At 45.1% G+C, this 24,875-nt stretch overlaps 1 protein-coding gene across 2 annotated transcripts in view; it reads left to right on the forward strand.

Annotated features, from left to right (window-relative positions):
* The first annotated feature begins 323 nt into the window (after nucleotides 1–323).
* Nucleotides 324–24,875, forward strand: part of DNTT (DNA nucleotidylexotransferase) — a 29,408-nt gene continuing 4,856 nt past the window's right edge. For both annotated transcript variants that reach the window (XM_027596915.2, XM_027596916.2), the window contains exons 1-9: nucleotides 324–526; nucleotides 11,168–11,345; nucleotides 12,288–12,416; nucleotides 13,645–13,815; nucleotides 14,769–14,840; nucleotides 16,088–16,211; nucleotides 18,227–18,359; nucleotides 19,430–19,538; nucleotides 22,732–22,977. In XM_027596915.2, coding sequence (XP_027452716.1) covers nucleotides 324–526; nucleotides 11,168–11,345; nucleotides 12,288–12,416; nucleotides 13,645–13,815; nucleotides 14,769–14,840; nucleotides 16,088–16,211; nucleotides 18,227–18,359; nucleotides 19,430–19,538; nucleotides 22,732–22,977 — 1,365 coding nt within the window. The remainder of the gene's footprint in view (nucleotides 527–11,167; nucleotides 11,346–12,287; nucleotides 12,417–13,644; nucleotides 13,816–14,768; nucleotides 14,841–16,087; nucleotides 16,212–18,226; nucleotides 18,360–19,429; nucleotides 19,539–22,731; nucleotides 22,978–24,875) is intronic.

Here is a 24,875-nt window from a genome sequence, read left to right on the forward strand (position 1 = left end):
ATGCTAAAATGGGAGTAATGATGCTTCCCTACCTTCCTTGCGAGGTTATTCTGAGGATCTGGTAAGATTATGCACAGGAATCAAAGGTAATTTACTGTTTCCATTATGATTTCCACATTGAACAAATGAGCTAACAGAGATAAAAATTCTCCATTGCTCTTCAGCAGGAAGCTGTCAGCAGGGCAGAGCCCAAGAAACCTTGCCTTGGATGAGAATCTACTAGTAAGATGACATCAGAACTCTTCATATAGGAGGGCAGGCTCTCCCTCACTTCTGGAGACATCACTTGATGGCACAGATACAAGCATCGGATGCCTCTTCCCATGGATCCTTTGCAAATGGTCCACTCGGGCCCTCGGAAGAAGAGGCCCAGGCAAACGGGTGCTTCGATGGTCTCTCCTCCTCATGACATCAAATTTCAGGATTTGGTCCTCTATATTTTAGAGAAGAAAATGGGAACCACCCGCAGAGCCTTCCTCATGGAGCTGGCACGAAGGAAAGGATTCAGGGTCGAAAATGAGCTCAGGTAGGACATCACTGATTTCACTTTGTGAATAAGCAGGGCTTTTGTGAACAGCTTCTTTGGAACCCAAGGAATCTGTGTTTTCTTCCACATACAGAAGAGGTGATGCTCCCACTGGGGAAATGGGTTTGAAATCAAAGAACACATTTGAGCCAACTAATTAAGGGAAATAGAGATGAGTGGGGACTGATGCAATTATACTAAAACTAGTTGGCACCAAAATATAAGGTTTTGGGGGGGTTTTGTTTGGTTGGTTTGTTGGTTGTTTTTCTTGTTTGTTTGTTTTGTTTTGGGGTTTTTTTGTTTGTTTGTTTGTTGTTGTTGTTTTTGCCTTTTACCATTATGAGATGAGCTATCCAGGGATGATAACAGAAACTTAATTGGAAAATGTAATGCTGAAACCACTCAATTTTTCCTGACTAAATTGAACAAAACCCCACTGAGTTCAATCAAAAATTTTCAGCTACTCTGAGGCAGAAAGAATGGTTTGGTTTCTTGGCAATTAAAGTAAATCCCTGGCTGTGCTGGTGTGACTAGTGTCCGTGACGGGCTAGGATGAGAGATCGTGGCTGGCTCTCCACAGGCACCCAAATGTGGCCTTGATCATGCTTTTCGGACAAACTGTCCCAGTGGGGTTCACAGAGTGAGGAGGGCTGGTTAAAGATTCAGGGACAGCTCTGTCCACGGCCGGTAGACTTGGTGCTGAGAGTGATGAGGTCAAAGCCCAGACAAAAAGGCAACTGAAGTCACTCTTGGGCCACCTAGACGAGTTCACTCACAACCCCACTCACCCCAGCAATTAGCCTTGTTGTTTCTCTAACTACTACATTAGTTCTTCACAGAACAGCCAGGGGGCTTGCAACAGATGAAGGATGATCAGTGCAACTGGCTGGTTTTGATTGTCCAAAGAATAGACTGACCACCACTTTGTCAGGAAAAACTGAGAATTTTCTGCGAAAATTAATTTTTTTATTTTAAAAACAGTCTTTGATATTTCAAAGTAAAATTGACAGGCATTTCCTGCTGAAGAAATGCCACCTTCAAATTGCTAGAGAAACACGTGTCAAAAGTCAATAATAAGATATGATGATTTTCAAATTATTCATAATTCCTATGAAGAGTCACAGTCACAGAAACCTTTTATTTTATTTATTTATTTTTTTACTAAAATGCCCTATTCAGAAATTCCCGAGTCTCCTGTGGTCTCTCCCCTCATCTGATTTTTCTTGGTGTACTCTCCTTTCCCCCTCTCTGCCTCTTGTTTTTGTTTTAACCCCCATCTTGTTTGGGATGTTAAGCCCCAAATCTCAACATCTCCTCCATGGAATCATAGATTTCATCTAACTGTTAAGTCTACTTTAATCTTACTGACTTACATAAAATGTTGGAATTAGGGGAAGAAAAGATGACATAGGTGAAGAGGCCCAAACCCAGAAATTAAAAAAAAAAAAAAAAAAAGGAAATTTAAAAAGAAGAAATGAAAAGCCTCAGCAAATATGGAACTGCTTTTTGTGGTAAAGAAATTTGGCAAGGGCCAGGCAGGAAGGTGACAGCCAGGTGGTCAAGGTACCACTTACATCAAAAGCTCTCGTTTGAAGCGTCTGTACTTCCAGCAAGGGCTGACTAGTTACAGGCACAGCTACTAATACAGACATGGTGGCTGAGGCAGGTACTTGGAGAGACACGGGAGGCAAGTTTCTTCTTTGGGCCACAGAGCCAGAGAGGCGGTTCCATGCGTCCGATGCCTGCTGCCAAGGACCAAGCCCAGCGGCTCAGGTTACAGAGGTAAGTGGTGCATAGTGAGCAAATCGCGGCCATGCGTATGATGGTGGCAAAGCTCCCAGGCTGACAGCCCAGAAGACACATGAAATACAAATGCGTGTGATGGCTCAAAACGAAACCACAGGAAGTAGAAGTCCCAGCTGACAAACGGAATTTCTGTGCATAGATACATAGCCCTTAATTGGAAAGGGCAGTAGAAATTGTGGTAGGGGAAAATCTCTAGATAAGAAGTCTAGAGACCTCCAATTCTGGCTCTGACCCTTCCTGGCCATGTAGTGTGGGGCCAGACCCCCTCCCTGCTCTCTGACCTTAGCTTCCTGAAAAATAGTTTGTTCTGAGGTAATCACCAAATGTGATGATGGACGTCAGTGTGCTCTGGTAAATTAGAAACAGGCACACAGATGTAAAGTGCGATTGGCTTCTTGTTAATAAGCTGGGTCCATTGACCTTTATGGAGGATTCTGTCTCCACAATATGAACGAGGTCAAATGATAAAAACAAACAGAACAAAGACAGGAAGGAAACCCATCAAAATGTTGTAAGTGGTTATTTTTGTGAGGAAGGGGCTATTAGGAAGGGATTATGGTTGTTTTATTCTCTATGTTTTCCATTGTTTTTACAATACGTATATATTTTAAATAAAAATGAAGAAAGTTGATATCTAAAAGAAAGGATACTTCTCAATAGCGAAGACTATCCCTTCCTTTTCTAGTATATAAGATTCAAAGAAAGAGGAGCTAAAAATATAGATATGCCCTGAAAACAGGCAGCAATCTCCATAGTTTCTAGTACATTCTTTGGCTGCCAGGGGAATTATATTTTTTTAAAGATTTTTTAATTTATTTATTCATGAGAGAGAGAGGGAGAGAGAGAGAGAGAGAGAGAGAAGCAGAGGGAGAAGCAGGCTCCCAAGGAGCAGGGAGCCCGATGCGGGACTCAAACCCAGGATCCTGGGATCATGACCTGAGCCGAAGGCAGACGCTTAACCATCTGAGCCACCCAGGCGCCCCAGGGGAATTATATTTGAGGAAAAATCTGACTCCTACTTTACCTGGACCTGAACCCATAGCTTAGAAATGGTGTACCTGAATCCATTGAACTATCTGGAGCTATTTCATTCCCCAGTGTATGTGCACTGATTCTATTTGGAATCAGTTTCACTTATATTATATGTTATATTAATGTTATATTTCAGAAGACATGCTAGTCAATGTCCCATAGGAAGCTGTGTCTTAAAACAGAAATCAGGGGAGACGTCCAATCATTTCAGCATTTTGCACATTCATGAAAAGGATACTGAATTTTATTCCATGGCCAACATTCTAAATTTTAGAGCAACTTCATAATCCTCAAATTATCTAGGTCAAGCCAGAGAAGGACGAGAATCTGGTGCTTGTCATGTTCTTATTTCATCCCTAGTTTCAGTACTTTGAGCTATTTTAAAACTCTGTCATCGACTCTCCTCTATGAACACAGTAGTGAAACCCACTATGTCTTGACCTAAACTGCTGATGTCGAAGAAGAAAGAGCTGTGGCTGGAAAGGGTCGCGCCCAGGGTGTCTCCGCCCAGCAGCTTAATACTCTCTCAGTTCCATTGTTGGAGCAGAAGAAACCCACCAGATGGTACTTTTGTCCTGCTCAGACCTCCTTATTCATCCACAAGGGTACCTTTAGAACATATTGCCTGATGAAAGCAAGATGTACCCCAACCTCAAATCCCTTCTCCCTACACCTCTCTGTGTCTAAAACCCAAGAGCCCCGCACACCCTCTTAGAGGATGGAACTTCCTCCCCAGTACATGGATGTAATCCATGGCATAGGGCTGGCCCCAGCTCTGCCACTTGACTTTACTTCGAAGCTCACCCAATTACTTCTCCCTGGCTCCACAAGGGCAAGGGCATCATGGGGGCCATCTTGCAGAACCCACCCTTAGACCTTTGACATTTTTCTTATACATGGTAGCTTCAGGAAGTATTTGCTCAAAGAATGATTTATCTGGTGAATATAAAACCAGCCAAAGGAACTTGTGATTACCAAGATTAATTTTTGTAATTAATTTTTTTTTTATGATGCACCATTATTACTTTTGTAATCAGCAAAATAGTAAAGATTTATAAATTCAAGAACGTGCATTGTAAGCTCTAGACCTTCTCTGGTCCAAATTACTTCACATTTCAAAATCTGTGGACTTTAAGTTAATGTTCATAATCTCATTTAAGGTGGGAGAAAAAAAAAATCAAGGCAAGACTCTCTCATTCTTAGGTGTGTCAGAGCTGGAAATAGTAACCTACCTACTGGTGGTAGTTAACGTGTGAGATAAAACTAAATAAAACTGCTTTGATTTTTCTATGTCGGGGATCCTGAAACAGATCAGTTGCTAAGGGAAATTGGCAGGAGGCTTTTTAAACAGTAAACAGCTCAGTTTAACTGTAAATTACTATTTAAAGTCATTATTTACAAGATCAGTCCTACATCAGATGGGAAGGATTGGGGATGACCTCTCTGGGGAAAGAAACCTATTTTAAAGACAAAGATAAAAACAGGTAACCATCCGCGAAGGCTGGGGAAGTCAGAATGGGGGTCAGTCTGTCTCCAGGCAAAGAAGGGTGGCTGCCTTTTTCTTCATGAAGAATTTTTCTAACTGTACTGTGAGGCAGGGCCAACTAGGAAAAGAAAGACAGGAACAGTGAAGATATAGGCATCAGAAAAAAAAGGCAGAACCAAAATGTGTGAGTTAATTCTATAACTCAGGGCTTTCTGGACATGTGAATGGCACATTCATGATTCTTATAATAACTTTTACCACATGCATTATTATAGACTTACTGTGCTTCCTTCAATTGTCTCTCAGATGAATTGTTAAAAATAATTTAGTCTTGTCCTAAGGAGTAATATAAAAACTGTGAAATCCATGAAAACCATGGGTCTGATATGCATAATTTTAACATGTAGATATAAATTCATACACCTTCTTAGTGTTCAGCTATCTACCTGCTAAAACGATTTCATGTCCCTACACAGAAATGAGTACCATGTTGGAAACATGGCGGTCATTGAGCCCAAAGTCCAGTGTGCGGGCAGTTCAGGAGAGATTTTTCTCTACAGCAGCATCTCTCAAAGTATAGTTCTTGGGCTGTGGGGTGGTTTGGAAATATGGTTGCTCCCAAGGAGAGGCAAGGACTATTCTCTGTTCCCTTGCATCTGGGAGGGCTTGTGACCGCTTCAACCAATAGAATGACACTAGGTGACTCTTGATGCAGGGTCATAAAGGGCCCTGAGGCTTCTGCTGCTCTCTGGATCTCACAGCCTCACATAAAAAGTTTGAGTCCCTCTGAGAGACACCAAGTGAAAGTGCTTACCGTTGATAGATGCCTCCCTGCATCCTCACCAACGTGCCAGACATGCTGAGCCATATGGCGCATCACACCTCCATTGGCACCATACCTGACAGGTGCCTGAATTCTGGACCCACAGAATTGTGAGATATAATAAAATTGTTGCTCTTTTTAACCCACTACATTTTGGGAGAGTTGGTTATGCACCAATGAATAACTAGAACTGACTACATGAGAATTACCAAGGGAGCATATTCCTGGGCTCTATGTAAGACTTACTGAATTTGAATCTCTCTTGATAGGGCCCAAGCATCTGAATGTTAACCCAGCTTCTTAGGTGTCTCTGGTAGACACTAGAGTTTAGTTCCTTTAGAGCTATTGATTAATTCATTTTTTCATCCCACCAATGGTCTATCTATTCACTGTTGCTATGAATCTGGCCATGTGCTGGGCACCAGGCATAATTATCACCTAGACTATCGATAACTAGGCAGATGATAATATTGTCCCTGCCCTCGGGGACGCCAAGGACCAAGCCAGGCACATTTCCGTTGAGCACTAGTTGAAGGAGAGGACCCGGAATCCTTTCCCTGTGAGAAGCTGAGGGACGAATCTTAGTTCAGAATTGTTCTAATTGGTTCAATCCCTCCCAAACCTAGTCCAAGACAACAGTAATTGGTTCTGGCTAAGAAACTAGGTGCACTTGGGGCGCCTGGGTGGCTCAGTCGGTTAAGCGTCTGCCTTCGGCTCAGGTCATGATCTCAGAGTCCCGGGATCCGAGTCCAGGGATTGAGCTTCACGTCAGGCTCTCTGCTTCTCTCTCTGACCCTCCCCCATCTTGTGCTCTCTCTCTCCCTCACTCTCAAATAAATAAATAAAATCTTAAAAAAAAAAAAGAAAGAAACTAAAGAAATCCAGGAACAGCCATCTCCACAGCACCTTGGGGTCTCTAGGAGAAGTTTGGGGCTACTGCCTGGGCTTCTGTCCTCTCTCAGTGTAAGAAAAAAGCCAAGGACTCCAGGGCCAAGGCAGGTACCACCTCAGCCCCAGATCCAGGTTTTGCCCTTAAAAATGACATTCATATGTATTTTTCTCCCTAAGTAGAAAGTGATGATAGATGGTTCATGACAGAAAATGGGAAAATACAGAAAAAAAAAAAACAAACTTAAAACAAACAACACCTCACTCAGGGTTCTAACCACAGTCTAGTAGAACGTTAAGAGATTGCTTGAGTCATGCACAGCTGGGTTTGAATCCTGGCTTCAAGGAGCCTCCTCAAGCCTTGGTTTTCTCATCTGAAATGATATCACCCACCACATAAGACCTGTGAGGACTGAGTAAGAATATGTGTGTGTGTGTGTGTGTGTGTGTGTGTGTGTCTAACCGTTTGCAGTATTCTGGAGTATTCTTCTACAGCCTTTTCTTTTGGGTATGCCTGTACGTTGTATTGTTGGTGGATCCTTATACAGCACACCCCCCCCCCCACCCCACGACGTGCCCCGGGATCCAGAGACATCCCCCGTGAAGAGAGAGTGGTGGTGGGGCAGGGGTGGTAAGAGTGAATGGTGAGGGGCCTGAACTTGGAAGATGAGCTCCAGGGCTCCCCTCAGCACATTTGCCTCTCTGCGAGGCTTAGGTAAAATTCAGAGCTCAGAGAGCCTGACAGCCTCTCTGTGACTTCTCCATCTTGGTGTGTAGCCATGGCAACTGTTCTTTCAGATTTCCTGGGACAGCTGTCCATGTCTTGCAGTCTTACTGAGGTCCACATGCTATTGGACATAAATTCCAGACACAAATTCCATGTGGCAGCAGCAGGGACAGTGTGGCCAATGGGAAGTGCTATCGGTTCTCTGTTTCTGCCCTTTGGAGGGAATCAGGGTTTTTTATTATGAAGATACCCTTCCAGATGTTCTTCCTTCTGCCATGGAAGAAGCACAAAGTCACAGAGGGGTAGCTCAGTTTAGCCCCACACAGAGGCTTTGGACTAACATCGATTGGGGATTGAATCCCTACTCCACCAATTATCAGCTGGGTGAATTTTTAATGTCTCCAAGGTCTCTTTTCTCATTGACAATTAGATGAGGGAATGCGAGAAATGTGCCTACCATACGGTCTGGCACATAGTGATATTCCCACATTACTAATATTTCTAATATTGGCGTGCTCAGAGCAGAGAGAAAATTACTCTTGCAGCAAATAGACAAAGAGTTGCCATAACACGGCACTAAGGAATTGTCAGCAGAACACACGGGAGGCAGAGCTCTCCTTAGCAGCGCTGTTGCTAAGGGCTTAGAACTGAAAGTGAGCAAATGCACAGAGACTGAGAATGGTCTGCAAAGGGCACATGACGAGCCCGATGCAGGAAGCACGTTGTAGTCCAGATGCAGCTGGCCACCAGGAGCCCATCAGCCCAACTCAGGCAACGCAAGAAGACCGGGAATGTAGAGATTATTCTCTAGACGATCTTTCTTAAGTTATTTGTGGTGAAGGACCCGTTTTCCAAAAACTTCATTACAGAGCAACGCTTTTATCAAAAAACAACATACAGGAAACTACTGTGATGGTGTCAAATTACAATGAAAGTTTCTAAATGCTGACTTTTCATTTCTGTGCTTACCTTGTGGGAACCAGGGACAAGCAGTACCCAGTTCTGGGTAGCACTGTGTGGACGGCTGAAGAGGTCCTGTTTGACTTTGTGTGTGTGTGCTCTATTATTGCTGTTGTCGTTGTTGTTTGGTTTTGTTTGCTAATTGCTTAATGAGCAGGGGTTGGAAGTTCAAATCAGAGTCTTCTTCCATAGGCTGTGTGGCCTGTTTATTTGCAAATGTGCTTCTATGAACGCTGTGAAAAATGCATGTGGTTCTCATCCAATTGTGTGAACTCAGACATGGCCACGCTGTCCCAGGGGAAGCCATAGTGGGGGTGGGGATGGCAGGAGAGTGGATGGGGAGGGGCTTGAATTTGGAAGTTGAGCCCCAGAGCTCCCCCTCAGCACATCCGTCTCCCCTGAAGTTAAGACAGAACCTTAATACTAATTATAATAGCAAAATATTCTATTATAATTAAAAATAATATTATAATAAAGTTTTCCTCCAAAGGGCAGAAGTCTAGACGGAATAACACTTCCTATGTAGCTCTATTAATCTTTCTATTGTCTTCTTAAAGTCTTCACATAAAGAACCTTTCAAGAAGCTTATTACAAATCACTCTTGGAATGATGAGGACCTAGAATAGGGATGCAGTGAGTGGTCTTCCCCCAACTCTTGTCAGATGTGGTTTCACCAAGAAGTACTTCTGCTTTGGCCCGCTGCGCACCCTGCCATCCAGATGGCTCAGCTCTGGCCTCCAGCCCCAGCTCTCTCCCAGCGCCAGCCTCACACCCCACCTGTCGACCGGACATTCTCACTGTGGACCTCTTGCTGCCCTTCAAATGCAGCATGCCCGAAACAAACTTCATTTTCACTCCCCACCCCAAAGAGATGACTTCTTAAATCCCTATTTCCACCAAAAGCACTCTGACTTTACTGTGATAGAGATGGGAAAGTAATATTTGCTCTCTGCTTCAGCTTTCATAGGTGAACTAACGCCAGAGGCCCCTCCTATGTCTCCTTTGCCTTTCTTCCCGGTGCTACAGGAGTCAGACTGCGTTAGAATCATCTCGCACGTGGTCATAGTTTCATTCTACTAATTAGCTCCCCACCCTCCTCACCCATCACTCTTCCCTCCAAATCATTGTGTGGACCAGATTAGCCTTTTTAAAAGACATCTTTTAAATGTGAGGCTGTGCATATTCTGCTCACAAAATCCTTTACTGTTTCCACCACCCTAGAAAATGAGATCCAACCTCCTCAACCAGGCTCCTAAGACCTTCTATAACATGGTTGCCCCAACAACTCAGCCACATCTACAACTACTTCCCAACATAAACTCTTCACTCTGGTCCAGCCCATTCTGCCACTTTCCTCTGGCCTCTGAACCTTTTCTTCTAGGAGGGCCCAAAGTTCTGCCTTCCAGGTCCCTATTTATTTCCTCCCCATCCATCAAGACTGGACAAAAACCCCTCCTTCCACAAAGCCACCCTGCCTCTCTCAGCTCACGCCAGCTCTTTTCCTTCTCTGCACACCACTTGCAGATCTTTTCCATGCCTCATGTCTTGTCATAACATATCGTTAACCATCTGCTTCACGTAAGATATTAATGTCCAGGGACGCCTTGGTGGCTCAGTCGGTTAAGCGTCTGCCTTCCGCTCAGGTCATGATCCCAGGGTCCTGGGATTGAGCCCCGCATCGGGCTCCCTGCTCAGCGGGGAGCCTACTTCTCCCCCTCCCTCTGCCTGCTGCTCTGCCTACTTATGCTCTCTCTCTCTCTCTGTGTCAAATAAATAAATAAAATCTTCAAAAAAAAGGATACTAATGTCCAGAAACTTCCCTTTTCTTCTTTGGTACCCTACTTCCTACCCCTACAACCACCGTTGCTGCTACCACCACAAGGAACCTAGGGCTGTGAATATAACAGGGAACCAAAAAATACCCAGTGAATCCAAGAGTTAATCAAAAAAAGGAGAAGGAGAAAGAGGAAGTCAAGGAAGAGAAGTGGGAAAGAGAAAAGAATTCTATTCTTCTCTTGGATGCCTAGATATGCATCTTACTATCTCCCAGATTCGTAGATTATTTGAACGGAAAGAGCCTTAAAAAACATTGGTTCCAATGATATGATGTGGACCGTGAAGACTTATTGAAAACCAGAAATAACATACTTGACCCAGAAAGAGACAATCAAAAAGGATCAATACCATTTACTAGCTGTGTGACCTTCACACTGTCACATAAACTCTCCCGTTCAGTTTCCCCATTTTTGAAGTGTGAATAACATAACACTTCCTTGAGGAGCTTCGGGAGTATTAAGTGGGAGGATGGATGTAAGGTACCTGGATAATGCTCAGTGGTTACTGGGGGAAAGCGTCTCACCTACCCTCCATCACTAGACTGTGCCTTGAAAAACATGTGGAGCAATATTTCCTCAAAGCTGGTCACCATCTATTAATGGGTTGTGAGACCAGTTTAATGGAATGTTACAAGCATATCTACATATATCTCTTTCTATTTTAGGTCATGATATAAAATGTATTTCTCCCTGTGGATCGGAGTCAGTCAGTTGGAAAGGCACCGGGCTGAAGCCCTCTACAAATAAAAATAAAATGGCACACCAAAGCCACACGTACAGTGCTTGCTGCCACTTTAAGAACAATTTCATCTTCCATCTTCTCTGGACTTTGGTTTTCCATTGACCACAATCTTGTTAATGTTTTCTTAATTTTTCTTGCATCTGACATGTAACACAGACCACTTGTGGCTACACTAATTAAAGCAGAATTCCCTTCCCTGGAGGCCTAAATTCTCTGTACCTATGGTCAGGTCTAGCATGCATTTTTCTTCATCAGACAGCATGTTCTGAACACCTCAAGGAGAGAGGAGCACTTCTCATTTGAAATTCCCTTCAGCTGGTAACGCTCTCTTGCATTCTGCAGTGATTCCATCACCCACATTGTGGCAGAAAACAACTCTGGCTCAGAGGTCCTGGAGTGGCTGCAGGTACAGAATATGAAAGCCAGCTCACAGCTAGAACTCCTCGACGTCTCCTGGCTGATAGAATCAATGGGAGCAGGAAGACCAGTGGAGATGTTGGGGAAACACCAGCTTGTAAGTGTTATCGTTGTGGTTTTCTTTGCCCTTCACTTGATAATTAGGAACACGGGCTGTAGAATCAACAGACTGGGTTAGACCCCAGGTTTTCTGCTTACCCCCTGTGCGAGCATGGGCAAGTCACTCAGCTTTTCTGAGCTTCTGTTTCCTCCTCTACAAAATAAGATAGCAATTGGACCTACCTGACAAGATGGTTATGAGAACTAGAGTGACATAATGCAAAGCGCTTACCACAGAGCCTGATCTATAGCACCTAATAAATGGTAGCTAGTTTTGTGAGCAAGACCATACACAAATATTTCAAAATGTGGAATGTTGATGTTCTGGTAGCCAGAAAAGTGAAGGTTCCTTTTTTTTTTTCTTACTACGATCATTCATAAAGAAAAAATAAGGAAAGTTGGACTCTTAATTCCAAGTCCTTCACCATTAATGTTAGAACCGTCCAGAAGGTTCAGACCATGACTATGTAAGTTCATGGAAAAGGAAAATGGTACTTAATTGATTGTTCTTTTTCATGTTTATTTTTCCTGATGCAAAAATATTACATGTTAACTGTAGCAAATTTGAATATTAGAGATGCATATAATATAAACTTTGACTCTCCTATAATTTTACCCTCTCTCCAGAGACAATTGCCATTAAACTGCTGCCAATTTTTTCTTCATAATATCTATTATTATTGTTACCGATTGTTATTAAAAATGGATGCTTATGCGGGGCGCTTGGGTGGCTCAGTTGGTTAAGTGACTGCCTTCAGCTCAGGTCATGGTCCTGGAGTCCGGGGATCGAGTCCCGCATCGGGCTCCCTGCTGCTCAGCGGGGAGTCTGCTTCTCCCTCTGACCCTCCCCCCTCTCATGCGCTCTCTCTCTCTCAAATAAATAAATAAATAAATAAATAAATAAATAAAATCTTAAAAAAAAATGGATGCTTATGCATTTGTTTAGGTGAGAAGAGACAATTCAGCTAGCCCCAACCCAGAGTCCCAGAAGACTCCACCACTTGCTGTAAAAAAGATCTCTCAATACGCATGTCAGAGAAGAACCACTTTAAACAACTGTAACCACATCTTCACGGTAAGGGGCGTTACAACAACACCCAGAGCAAATGAAGGGCTTGCAGCTTCTTTCCACACATCTACAAATCCAATTATGAAATATTCTGAAAAATCTAGGAACGTTTTCCCCACACTCAGTCACCACCCCCCTCACCTGATCTCTGGTTCTTCTGTCAAGAATGGATCTACTTCTGTCATAGAACTGGACAAATACATTTGGAAAAAATATGTATATTCTTTAGAGATGGTAAATTACTATTTATTGAGAGTTGACACTCTTGGACACAACAGTTGTCAAAGGCAAGTATTAGGAAAAACTGAATACTGTACTTAGTCCAAACCATAGTAAGAGCAAGTTACAAAGAAACAACAATAATGCATCAATAGCCCTTCCTGGGTAACCAAACGACTGAGAGACCCCAGATCTGGATTCTCACCTGTGTGTGTGATCTTAACCAGCTTGGGCAAGTCAGTTCCTCTCTCTGAGCCTCAAATATATCCCTTCAATTCTAAGTTAGCTAGATTGTGTCTAAAGCCCCAGCCAGCCCTGAAGTTTGGCAATTGTGTTTCAAATGACCTTAACAAGCCCACAGCTGCTTGTCCTCCAGCCTAGAGCAAGTAGTCAGGTGGTTAAAACATGCTGTTAGTATATCAAATACAAAATTCTCATTTCTAAACTTCCAGCCCCACGTGTATGAGGAAGACCAGGAAACTGCAGTACTGGGCATGGGAGCCTGATGCCACAGGGCTGCAGCTACTGAAATGCAAATGTGCCCTACCTTAAACAACCTGCCTTGGGGCTGTGTCACTATGATCACACCCATTCATTCATTCAGTAAGCCCATGTTAGGTGCTGACTGTGTTTTAACGTACAAGCTAAGAGATGAAACCGCCAGGTGATCAAAGCAGAATCCTGGCCACAGGCTGGTGGAGAAGTGTGCAAGGAAAGAAGGCAGGGTCTTACTGAGTAATGAAGTAGATGCAGTGAGCCTGAGATCAGGCTTTGGTTAAATCATTCCCGAATACCTAATGGGAGCGAACTCAAAGTTTCCTTATGAAGCGTCTGTGACCTGTCTTTTCAATTCAACTCCTCTCATAACAAGGGAGGGGTGCAAAGATATGGGAGACCCGATCTCACCCTTCAGGAGGTATTTCAACACTCAAGAAGAGGAAGAGGCATTTGCAGAGCTAGCTAGCTCAGGGGCTGGGAACCGACCTTGGTTAGCTTACCCGGTTTCATTCTTTAGGATGCCTTTGAGGTACTGGCTGAAAACTATGAGTTTAGAGAAAATGAAGTCTTCTGCCTGGCATTTATGAGAGCAGCTTCTGTACTTAAATCCCTGCCCTTCACAATCATCAGTATGAAGGACACAGAAGGAATTCCCTGCCTGGGGGACAAAGTGAAGTGTGTCATAGAGGTAAGGGTAAAATGTGATTTGTCCTACTTCCTAATATGTAGGGAGGAGGGGGGAAGTAAAAGCAGTTAATAGATTTTCCTGTCAACTATGTAGATGTGGAATGGGGGATAGACAGACAGATGGATGGATAGATAGATAGATAGATAGAATCCATGCCCCAGTTTTCTCACAGCTGGGGCTCCATGGGGCAAAGCTAGTAGGAAGAGAACTCTCCCAATATTATCATTAATCACAGTAAAAGACTCAAGTGTCCTAAAAGCTCGACAGCAGGGGATGGTCCAACTTCAAATACAGGCTTTGTGAAGGACCTCAGTCCCTCTCAGGGGACACTGCCCTCCAGAATGGTGGTAGGAGTGACTACGCAGTGAACCTGATTCTGCATCTCTCCCTGTGTGTTCCAACAAGAAAGCCAGGGATGGGGGATTATTTATGTAATAATAATGTTTAAGGATTCCCCAGCAAAGCAAGTTGGTCATCCGAGAATTAAGTTTCAGTAAAGTTAGGTGCAAAGTAAAGTATTCAAGGAAAGTACTCTCAACTCTATTTAGAGCTAGACATCATAAGAGCTTGAACTTGGATTGGTTTTTCAATGGGTCCAAAATTAATCTGCTCAGACGAGAAGTCTTTTTGTCTCAGCTAGTGCATAGCCATCGAAAAGAAAATTATCACAAATATTTAGGCATACTATCATCGGTGAATCTTTTGGTTTGGTGTTCTGTGGAGCTGGACCCTGATCATTCTGTGCCTTCGTCCCTGAGGACTATAAATGAGCTGGGATTTCTAAGATTACAGGAAATGTCCGGTTTTGTCCAGATCAGCTAGGGAAACACCCTGCAGGCCACAGGCGAACATTTCCTGAACAATCAAGCTACTACATCTGGGAATTTGAGAGCTCCAGACTCTCTGGTTGTTCACCATCACTAGTGTAAAATATTTTTCAACCGTCCATGCAGGAAATTATTGAAGATGGAGAAAGTTCTGAAGTTAAAGCTGTGTTAAATGATGAACGATATCAGTCCTTCAAAGTAAGTAATTTTACATGTATTTATTTAAAATGGTTTTCCAGGTAATCCTATTATTTATTCTAAGTGGTCAAATCAGCTTGGGCTACCATAAAAAAATGCCACAGGCTGGGTAGATTAAACAACAATTATTTATTTTCTTAGACTTCTGGAGCCTGGAAGCCTGAGACCAGGGTGCCAGCATGATCGGGTTCGGGTTAGGGCTCTCTTCCTGGCTTGCAGATGGCCACCTTCTCAACGTGCCCTCACATGACACACACACACACACACACACACACACACACACACAGGCAGTCCCATGGTGCCTCTTCTTATTAAGGCACTAATCCCTTCATGAGGGTCCCACCGTCATGACCTCATCTAAACCTAATCACCTCCCTAAGTCCTCATCTCCAAATACCACCACCATGGCAGTTAGGGCTTCAACATATGGATGGAAGGGGGCACAATCAGTCCAAACTGTGGTCTAGAAAGCAGATGCCCAAATAGATATGAGTGCATGAGCTTATTGCTATGCTCTGATGAGGTACAAATTATCTTCTAGCATCTGTCCCTCGTGGATGCAAATATCATGCGGACGCTGGGACCATGGGACAAAACAAACCTGCTCTTAAAGAGCACACCTGTGTCGGAGGCTCCCCACTGCATCCTGATCTACCTTAAAGCAGGGCTTGTTACCTCCCAATGTTCCCCACCCTGGAGTTGCAGGTGGCAGGGATTTCTGCCCAGTCTTTTGGTTCCGGAGTGATGCACAGGCCAAAAGGTGCTTGTGGGCAGGAGCCGAGTCTTGGAGTACAGACAGCCTGGATTTGAGTTTGGGCTTTGCCACTTATCAGCTGGGCAATGGTCAGGAATTCACACAACCTACATGAGCATCCCTCTTAAGATACGCAGAGCATGAGCATGTGTAAGGGACCCTGGGCCAAGAGGAGTGCCCGACAGGGGACGCTGCTGTCACACGTGGATGGCACAGGCAATCAGCCGTCGGAGTACACAGAAGCCTCGGCAGGTGCCAGGCGCCGCTTCCTCACTTCCGTTCCGTTTCCTAACACCGTATGTCAGGAGAGGACCCTTCTGAAACCAAAATCTCTGTCCAAAGTTACTATCACCCTCCTGCTTGTCATATTCAGGAGAAACTGGTTCAGAAATTTCCTTACACGTTTTCCTAATCCCTTGAACTTGTAAAGTGTCGCTTCATTATCATAATGATCATTTTAGAAACTAAAGGCATGCCTTTCCCTCTGTTTCAGCTCTTTACTTCTGTGTTCGGAGTGGGACTGAAGACATCTGAGAAATGGTTCAGGATGGGTTTCAGAACTCTGAGTAAAATAAAGTCGGACAAAACGCTGAAATTCACACCAATGCAGAAAGCAGGTAAATTGTCTCTCCTACACATCTCCTGCTATAGCCAGGGGCCGGCCAGGTGGTGGTAGAGCTGAGGCAGCTGAACTTCAACTCCAGCCTTGGCAAGCTGGGTCACTTTTTTGTTCTCTCTTTTTGTACTGTGGTTAAAAGCACAAGCTTTTGGAATCAGATAGACCTGGATCCAAATCCTGGCTCCAACACTTGGTGGCTGCATGATCTTGAGCAAGCTTGTTCAAGTCTTTGAGTCTAAGCTACCTCGTCTATAAAAGGGAGGTAGCATTGCTAGTTAATGGGGAGTAAATCAGATCATGCAGGCAAAGTCCTCAGCCCATACCTGGCAGAGAGCAAAGACACTCTGCAAGGGGGCCGCTGTCATTACTGCATCCAGGTGTCACACCGGGTTGTGCTGTTGATCTGGTTCTCACTGAAATGGCTCTAGACGTTTGGTCCTGGCTGTCTCCCATGGGGGAGAGGCATGGGGGAGGAGTCAAGGGCAGAAAATGGACATGAAGATTGAGGAGTAAAAGATATTTGAACAAACCAGAGTCATTGCTGGCACAAATGTGGATTTGCTTTAGAAACTGCAAGACACCAGGAAATAGGGAAAAGGGAAAGTGTAGAAATCTAGACAAAGGGTTGATCTACCTGCTCAGGACCCAGCAGCCTGAGAAGAGAAGGCCGTGGTGAGACAGCTGAAGCCTGGCAGGACCTCCCACAGGTTGAAGGTGGTGGCTTGGGCGCTTCCATTTATGGAGGGCTCTGGTACTTTTTTTTTTAAAGATTTTATTTATTTATTCATGAGAGACAGAGAGAAAGAGAGAGAGAGAGAGAGGCAGAGGGAGAAGCAGGCTCCCAAGGAGCAGGGAGCCCGATGCGGGACTCGATCCCGGCACCCTGGGATCATCACCTGAGCCGAAGGCAGATGCTCAACCATCTGAGCCACCCAGGCACCCCATTTTTTTTAAATGAAGAAATGCAAAGAAAGGGTCAAAGATTGTACATGTTTTAAACATTTTACTTTTAACAGGCCATAGAAATACAATAAAATTGCAATTTGAAAGAGCAAGCCGCATCCAGCAGTGGTGACTATAGCCAACCTGTTGTACATTACATCCCTGGTACTTATTTCTCTTGGAACTGGAAGTTGGTACTTTTTTGATCACCTTCCTCCAATCCTCCTCCACCCACCCTCGCCTCTGAAAACCATAAATCTGATTTCTCTTCTATGAGTTTTTGGTTTTAGATTTCACACATAAATGAGATCATAGAGTATTTGTCTTTCTCTTGACTTATTTCACTTAACATTATGCCTTCAAGGTGCATCCATGTTGTTGCAAATGACAGGATTTCCTCATTTTAGTGGCTGAATAATATTCACACACACACACACACACACACACACACACACACACACACACACACACACCACAACTTCTTTATCCATCCACTGATAGACATTTAGGTTGTTTCTATGTCTTGTCCATTGTGAATAATGCTCTATGAACATGGCTGTGCATGAATCCCTTTGATGTATTCCCAGAAGCAGAATTGCTGGATCACATAGTCGTTCTATTTTTAGTTTTTGGAGGCAGCTCCCTCCATGGGTCTGTGGGAATAACCAAGTCATTATCACAACTGTCTGAGCTTCCATCTACCACTTTCCAACTCTGCATCTTCCCATCCTAAATCTTTACGCATTATCTTTCAAGAATTATCTGGCACAGTTTTTGGTCAAGAAGCCTGGTTCTTCAATAAGAAAACAAGAACAGCTTGCTTTCCAGAGGGATGTGAAATATAGTCTCTTTCTTAGGCATTTGTAAATCTCTTTCTTACCAGTTAGAAGCAGAGTTTGTTACCATGAAAAACTCACAACCAAGAGCATGAAAACACTCGTCTCTAGGGAAACAGTTTGGTGATACCTGTGGTCATGTTTGCTCTATTTGGGGGCAGAATCCCCTCCCACAGAGGGCTGGTCATTTCATGTGTCACTCTCTCCTTTGACCTGTTCACTGGCCCCTCTTTAGGATTCCTCTATTATGAAGACCTCGTCAGCTCTGTGACCAGGGCAGAAGCAGAGGCAGTTGGTGTCCTGGTTAAAGAGGCCGTCTGGGCATTTCTGCCTGATGCCTTCGTCACCATGACAGGAGGATTCCGGAGGTAGATAATGAGAGCTGCTTTTGCCTCTCCTGCTCTAACACCTTCCATATCTCCCCATATTCAGAAGTTCAGCCTTCTGAGCATGGCACAAAGGCCTTTGGTGACAGGTACCAGCCTGTCTCTGTGGCCCTGTCTCCTGTACCTCATGTTTCCACCCCAACAACCCCAAATGGCTTGTCTTTGCTCACATGGAGATGTTTCGTGCCTCTGTGACTCTCTCAGTCAAACCCTTCTGCTTGGACTGGCTTTCCTCAAATTGCCACCTGGCTGACTTCTCCTCTTCTTTTAAGACTCAATTCAGATACCACCTCCTCTTCCAGGCTCAGCCAGGTAGTGCTCCTCAGTGCTACCTGCCAAGTAATTTGTTTGTATGCATTCTTTCCCTGACGAAATTTGTAGATGTTAGTGCTCTGTGAGAATCAGGTGCCTGGCACAAAACAGGTGCTCAAGAAATACTGGCCGAGTCAATGAGCAGAATGAACGAACTCTTCACAGAGATGTGTGCCATTGTTGGACGTTGAGGCGTCCCTTCCAGAAAGAGATTCCTTCCCTCCCAGCCCTCCACCCCTCCAGCTGTTCCTGTAGCCCTCTTACAGGCTCGCTGTTGGCCATCCTGGCAAGCCAGGTGTGAAGTGAGGGAGCAAACCAGAGAGGAAGATCAAATCTCAGAGAATGCCCTCAGTCAGTCTCATAATTCCGAGGGCCCTCGCTTGTATCACGTGCATATAGTTCTTGGTTTGCTTGTTGCCATGCTCGTCTCTGTAAGGACGTGTGGGGTGAGTGTGCACGTGGGAGCACAGAAGAGATCGTTTCCTTTGTTATTTTTTACCCCCACATATACAATCACATATGTACTATGTGTGATTTTTTTCTGTCATAAAGTTATTCTGCAAGGAGTAGAGTTGTACAACCAAGGATATTAAAATATATATATATATATATATATATATCATGAGCATTTTGTGTTGCAAACCTTGAGCATAAGGTATAGGAACAAAGGTGACTTAAAAATTGGGAGCTAAAAATCGAATTCATTTCCATTTTATGCTTTTTTTTTTTTTTTTGATCAGAGGTAAGAAGATTGGGCATGATGTGGATTTTTTAATTACCAGCCCTGGGTCAAGAGATGAAGAAGAGGAACGACTTTTACCAAAAGTGATGAACTTATGGGAAAGGAAGGTAAGACTCAAAAGTAGATGTGTGGACACTCAAGCATTCCCTTAATACGCTAGATTTTGTACACTATTTACCTCATAATTGTGTAATGGCCATCTGATTGATTGTCAGTGATTCACAACAGCTGACACAATGCCACATGACACGCAATGAGACTTACCCGCCTGGGGCCCTAGAGTCCATGTTTTGAACGTCTGTCTTGCTTATACATACTCGTCCCATTTCCAAAGGGGCCAAGGGCGGTGTGTCTCTGTGTCGAACATTCAGGAGCATTACAGCCCCCAAACAAACGGAGAGCATGCGCCGTGCAGACCCAGGAGGCGTGAGATGAGCCCAGCAGGCCGAGGGGTGGGGCAGCACCTCTGGGACTGGGACAGAATCAGCCAGGAGGCGCACGGGTGCCTGGAACTCTCCAATGGTCAACAAGCACCTTGCTTTGTGCTGAGATGGGAAGAAGGAAACTCAGGAGGACAAGCTCAGCTCAGAAGCCCCCACCCACTGAGGAGATGAGACTTGCTCTAGGCTCCCTATTGCCCAGCAGAGGAGGTGAAGGATGAGTAGCAGCCAGAACTGCCTGCAGGGCCCTGACTTGTGCCCCGCTCCGGTGAGAGCCCCACTTCCCAAGGAGACCGGAGGGCTCCAACCCAGGGACCTACAGGCCTGGCAGGCTGCTGAGCTGGTGTCTTTCTGGCCCAGCTTCCTCCTTCTTGAGTGATCTGGCCCCTGCTGGGTGTGGGCCACGCTCCCTGATATGGCAGAGAGAGAGAAACCTCAGATAAAGTGAAATAAGAGCCAGAAATGCAGCAACAAAAGGGAGGACCCAATGTAGGGAACCAGATCCAAATTCACCTGTGAGGCCATCCCCAGCCCCCTCTGTCCCTCTCAAAAGAGTGGACCCAGGGCGGCCAGAGCCCTGAGAGTAAAACCTCATGGGCCGAACCAGGGGAGGCAGGACGAGGAAGGGTCAGCCCCCCTACACGGGCCCCTCTGGTGTGCTCTGGCAGGAAAGGTGGGCATCTCTCATGGATGGACAGCACAGTTCATGGACCTGCTCACCAAGGCCCGCGTGGGGACTGCAAGGCGGGGGGTCCATGTGAGGACCTATTCAGTCTCAGTTTTTAGGCACCATGCTCCCCGTGCCCTGAGACTGTCCCGGACTAAGACGGGGGTGGTGGGGTGGGGACATGATGACAAGGAGCCTTCTTTCCTTTCATCTGTCCTCCGTTTGAGGCAGTCATAGCTCTGCCCTCCATGCAAAGAGATGGGCAGACACAGGTGGAGGCCAACATTAAGCCCGTGGGTCTTATTTGGGACCTTAAAAGCACAACCCTGCCGTTTACTGGCTGTATGACCTGGGACGCTTTGCTTAATCTTTCCTTATCTATGAAACAGGGATAGCAAGGCTCTCTCACTTCATTCATGGGGAGGATTAACCGAGAATTAGATAAAGCTCTTGACACAGTGCCTGCTAACATCAAAGCCTACCAAACAGTGGCCATTAATGCGATCACCCCTGCACGATTATCCCTCGAGGAAGGAACAGGGAAAGGCCTCCCTCTCCCTCCTTGTCAGGACTCCCTTAGCTTCCAGTAGAAAGAAAAGAACATGCTGGTAGGAAACGTAGTCACCCTGTGGCTGTTGATGGGCAGTCAGAGCCTGAAACTTCAAAGGAATGTTCAGAGAAGGAAAGAAGTTACCCAAGGGGAAATGGGGAGCAACAAAGAAAGAAACAGAAGAACATAGAGATGCCCCCAAACAGCCCAGGCTAGAGAGCAGGAAGCAACATCAGGGGCTGTGCGGGTTGTGTGTATGTGTTTCACAACCGTGCCCTGTGGCCGTGGACGGAAGTGCCTGAATATGCAGACAGCAGCATTTTATTCCGGGCACGCATTCCCAAACACCTTGCAAGATTCAGAGCAAACCCCTCCCAAGGATGGCCCATCGCCTAGGACCAGCCAATGTGGCAGAAGTGCAAACAGTTACAATTATTAGGAAGCCAGCTTTGCGAATTTTCGGGGGAGGTGGGTGTTATTGCAAATTTAACTTCAAAGAAAGACTTGTTAATATTTTAATAGCTCACTTTTCAACTGTACATAATTCAAATTTACAAGAAAAGCTGCCATACTGTACTCATTTTTGGTAAGTTTCATTAAAAAGCAGAATTGTGTTTTCCTGAGCTGGTGATTAGATGGCTCTACAGCAGCATTTGCCACCTCCCCCGGAGGGTCTCCCGGACTTCAGGGCTTCCCTCCCGGCCCCCTTCAAACGCTCTGTTCTCCCTAATAGCTTTCCTGGGGGAGCCACTGAAGGGCTGGAGTTCCCTCTTTTGAGGTCAGGAAAAGGATCCCCTCAAAGTTTGGCTGATTTGAAACAATGTCTCTTGGAGGGCTGCAGAAGAAACCAAAAGCATTCCTTAGAACAAAATAAACCAGTGGTGCTCCAAGTGTGGTCCCTGGACCAACATCATCAGCATCACCTGAGAACTTGTTAGAGATGCAGAGTCTCACCCTCCCTCCCTCTGCCAAATCACCGTGGGGACAGGATCCTACAAACTCTGCATGACAAACTTTCCAGATGCTTCTGATGATAAAATTCAAGAACATCTGACCTAAGGAACACATGACAACAAATCACATATCCTAATAGCTATGAATGAATCCTTTTGAGGTTATTTGCTTCTTTAGTTGACACTCGGATTCAGCATTGATTACTGCCTCTCTCTGCCCCACGTCTGCCCTGTGCTGTGAGGAGTTCCCATAGAGCAGACAAATTGGGGGCTCGCCGGGCACATCTTAGAATCACTTCTTATCTTTCTGACTTGGCTACAGTAGGTGAGGCAACCATCACTAACGTTATCTCACTCTCCAAGGCGGACAGAGTGACAGTCTTTGTCCTCAAAGGGGTAAGGCAAGTTTCTGAGCACCGACTTGTAATCCAGAAGTAAGGAGAGGGATTCTCTGGCAGCTTTGGCCTCTCTAATCACTAAATTCCTCTATGGCCGAGAGAGGATAATACACCCACTTGCTGGCTTCCCCTCCCAGGGTGGCCGTGGGGACTCACACAGCAGGGGCAAAACCTGGCCACGTTCTGCTCAAATCTGTGAAGCTTCTGTTGAGAGCATTTGTTAAGAGCCCAGTATAAAATGGCAGACCCTGCCCACTGGAGACTGTTCCTGATTCTTTCTGTTTGTTTTCAGGGATTACTTTTATACTGTGACTTTGTGGAGTCAACATTTGAAAAGTTAAAGTTGCCTAGCAGGAATGTGGATGCTTTAGATCATTTTCAAAAATGCTTTCTGATTTTAAAATTGCACCATCGGAGAGTGGACAGTGGCAAGTACAGCCAGCAAGAAGGAAAGACCTGGAAAGCCATCCGCGTGGACCTGGTCATGTGTCCCTATGAGCGCCGCGCCTTTGCCCTGCTGGGCTGGACCGGCTCACGGGTAGGTGCTACATGGAGCCAAAAGATGTGGGCGGGGTCTAGCAGGGGCCAGGAGAGAGATGGTGGCAGCCGAGGCAGGGTGACAGGGAGGAATGCCCAGAAACTTCCAGATCTGGGCATTCTACCTGCACGCGGTCAGGTGAGACAGTGTGGTCCCGGGCTGGCAGCAGCTCACCTGGGAGCAGGTTAGACACGTAAGTCCCCCCATACCTCCACCTCACCCCCCCCACCCAACATCCTGAGTCAGAAACTCTGGGGATGGCCCCCAGTAATCTGGATATTGGCTGACATTTTTCATTCATGAAAGCTGGAAAAATTGATGGAACAATATATCATAAATGCAGCTTGTTTGACAGACCTGAATCTTTGGGAACATAGAGTCTGTTGAGAAAGGGGAGAGTTCCAAAAAGAAGTCCAAGGTTATTCAAGGTCAGGCCAGTTAGGAATCACTGGCAGAAATGGTTCCTCTTGTCCATTTTCTTTGATGACAGGTGTGTTTCCAGCACATTCTAGTCTCTTCTCTCAGAGTTCTTGGAAATTATTGCTATTGGTTCTGCAGGTGCTGATAGAACACTAAACTTTCCGCTGGGCCACTTTAAATGATTTAACCTCTTTGAGCCCCAGTTGTGCCATCTCTGATGTGGGTAACAGTGGTGCCCACCTTCTAATGTCACCATTTGGGTTAAATGAGAGGCTGTGTGGGTTTAAATGTGGCACATGCTCAGCATATGGTAGCCACTTGTGTTAATTATCTTCATGCCCTACTTATGCAGCCACTGAATATGGTGTATTTTGTCTCCAGGTTGATACCTGTTGGTGGGTGACCAGAATGAGTTCTAGTCTAAAATTTTGTAGGTGAGAAATTCAATTTCACCTTTTTACCCAAAGATTTCAGGGCCTGGGAATTATTCTCAACACAATTCATCTATTAATCTCACCTCAATTTGGGGTCTACAAATGTGAATGGTGCCCTCGAGTGTTTGGCAGTGCACAACTTGCACAACTGTATGCAGCAGCCCTGGACCAATCTCTGAAGTCTGTTGTGACCAATGTTACAGCCAGCCCAATACCATCACCTCTGCTCAATGTTCACCTTTCTTCATCTGAAACATAAGACATTGTCCTTGCCCTGCCTGTTTCACAGGGTCATTATGAGAAACTAAAGAGGTTTTAAAGCAGAAGGCAGAACTGTCTCAGGTAAAGTGCCTGAGCTTTGGGTTTCAGGAGTCTAGGTCCTTAGCTCTATCATTGGTTGTGTAGCCTCGGGTAAATGACTTAAGCTCTCTGGGCATCCCTTCTTCATCTGAAAAATGGGCTAATAACAACCCCACCCTCACAGTATCGTAATGAGCATTAAATGAGACAATACCCTTGTCTCAGCACAATTCTGAGTCCAACTGTGTACTTAAAACTGTTCCCTTCAAGGTACTTAAGGAGCCTTTTAGACTCTTGGAGAAGTTGTTAAATATTAATGGCAATAGAGCAGATCAGAAAATTAATATAAAGCAAGAAATCAGCCCAGTGCCTGGCATAAAGTGAGCTCTCCACAAATACTGAGAAGGGTATCATTGCCTGGCTCATAGCCATGGCCTTCCTGACTGGTCTCTCTGCTTCTGCCCTCACCCAGTACAGCTGAGTGATCCTGTTATAAATCAGATCAGGTCATTCCCCTGCTTAAAACTTTGCAGAGACTCTCCATTTAACTGAGTAAACGTGGAAGGTCCTACAGTGGTTCATGAGACCCTGCATGATCCTCTCACCCCCTTATGCCTCTGAATTCCTTGCCTCCTGCTCTCCCTAAACGGGCCCGGGTCGCTTCAAGCTAAGGCTGTGTTCTAGCTATTTGTCTGCTGGAGTGCTCTCCCCCCAGAGTCTACTTGGCTAACTCCTTCACCTACT

The sequence above is a fragment of the Zalophus californianus genome, chromosome 15 (assembly GCF_009762305.2).
Source record: "Zalophus californianus isolate mZalCal1 chromosome 15, mZalCal1.pri.v2, whole genome shotgun sequence".
Classification (NCBI taxonomy): domain Eukaryota; kingdom Metazoa; phylum Chordata; class Mammalia; order Carnivora; family Otariidae; genus Zalophus; species Zalophus californianus.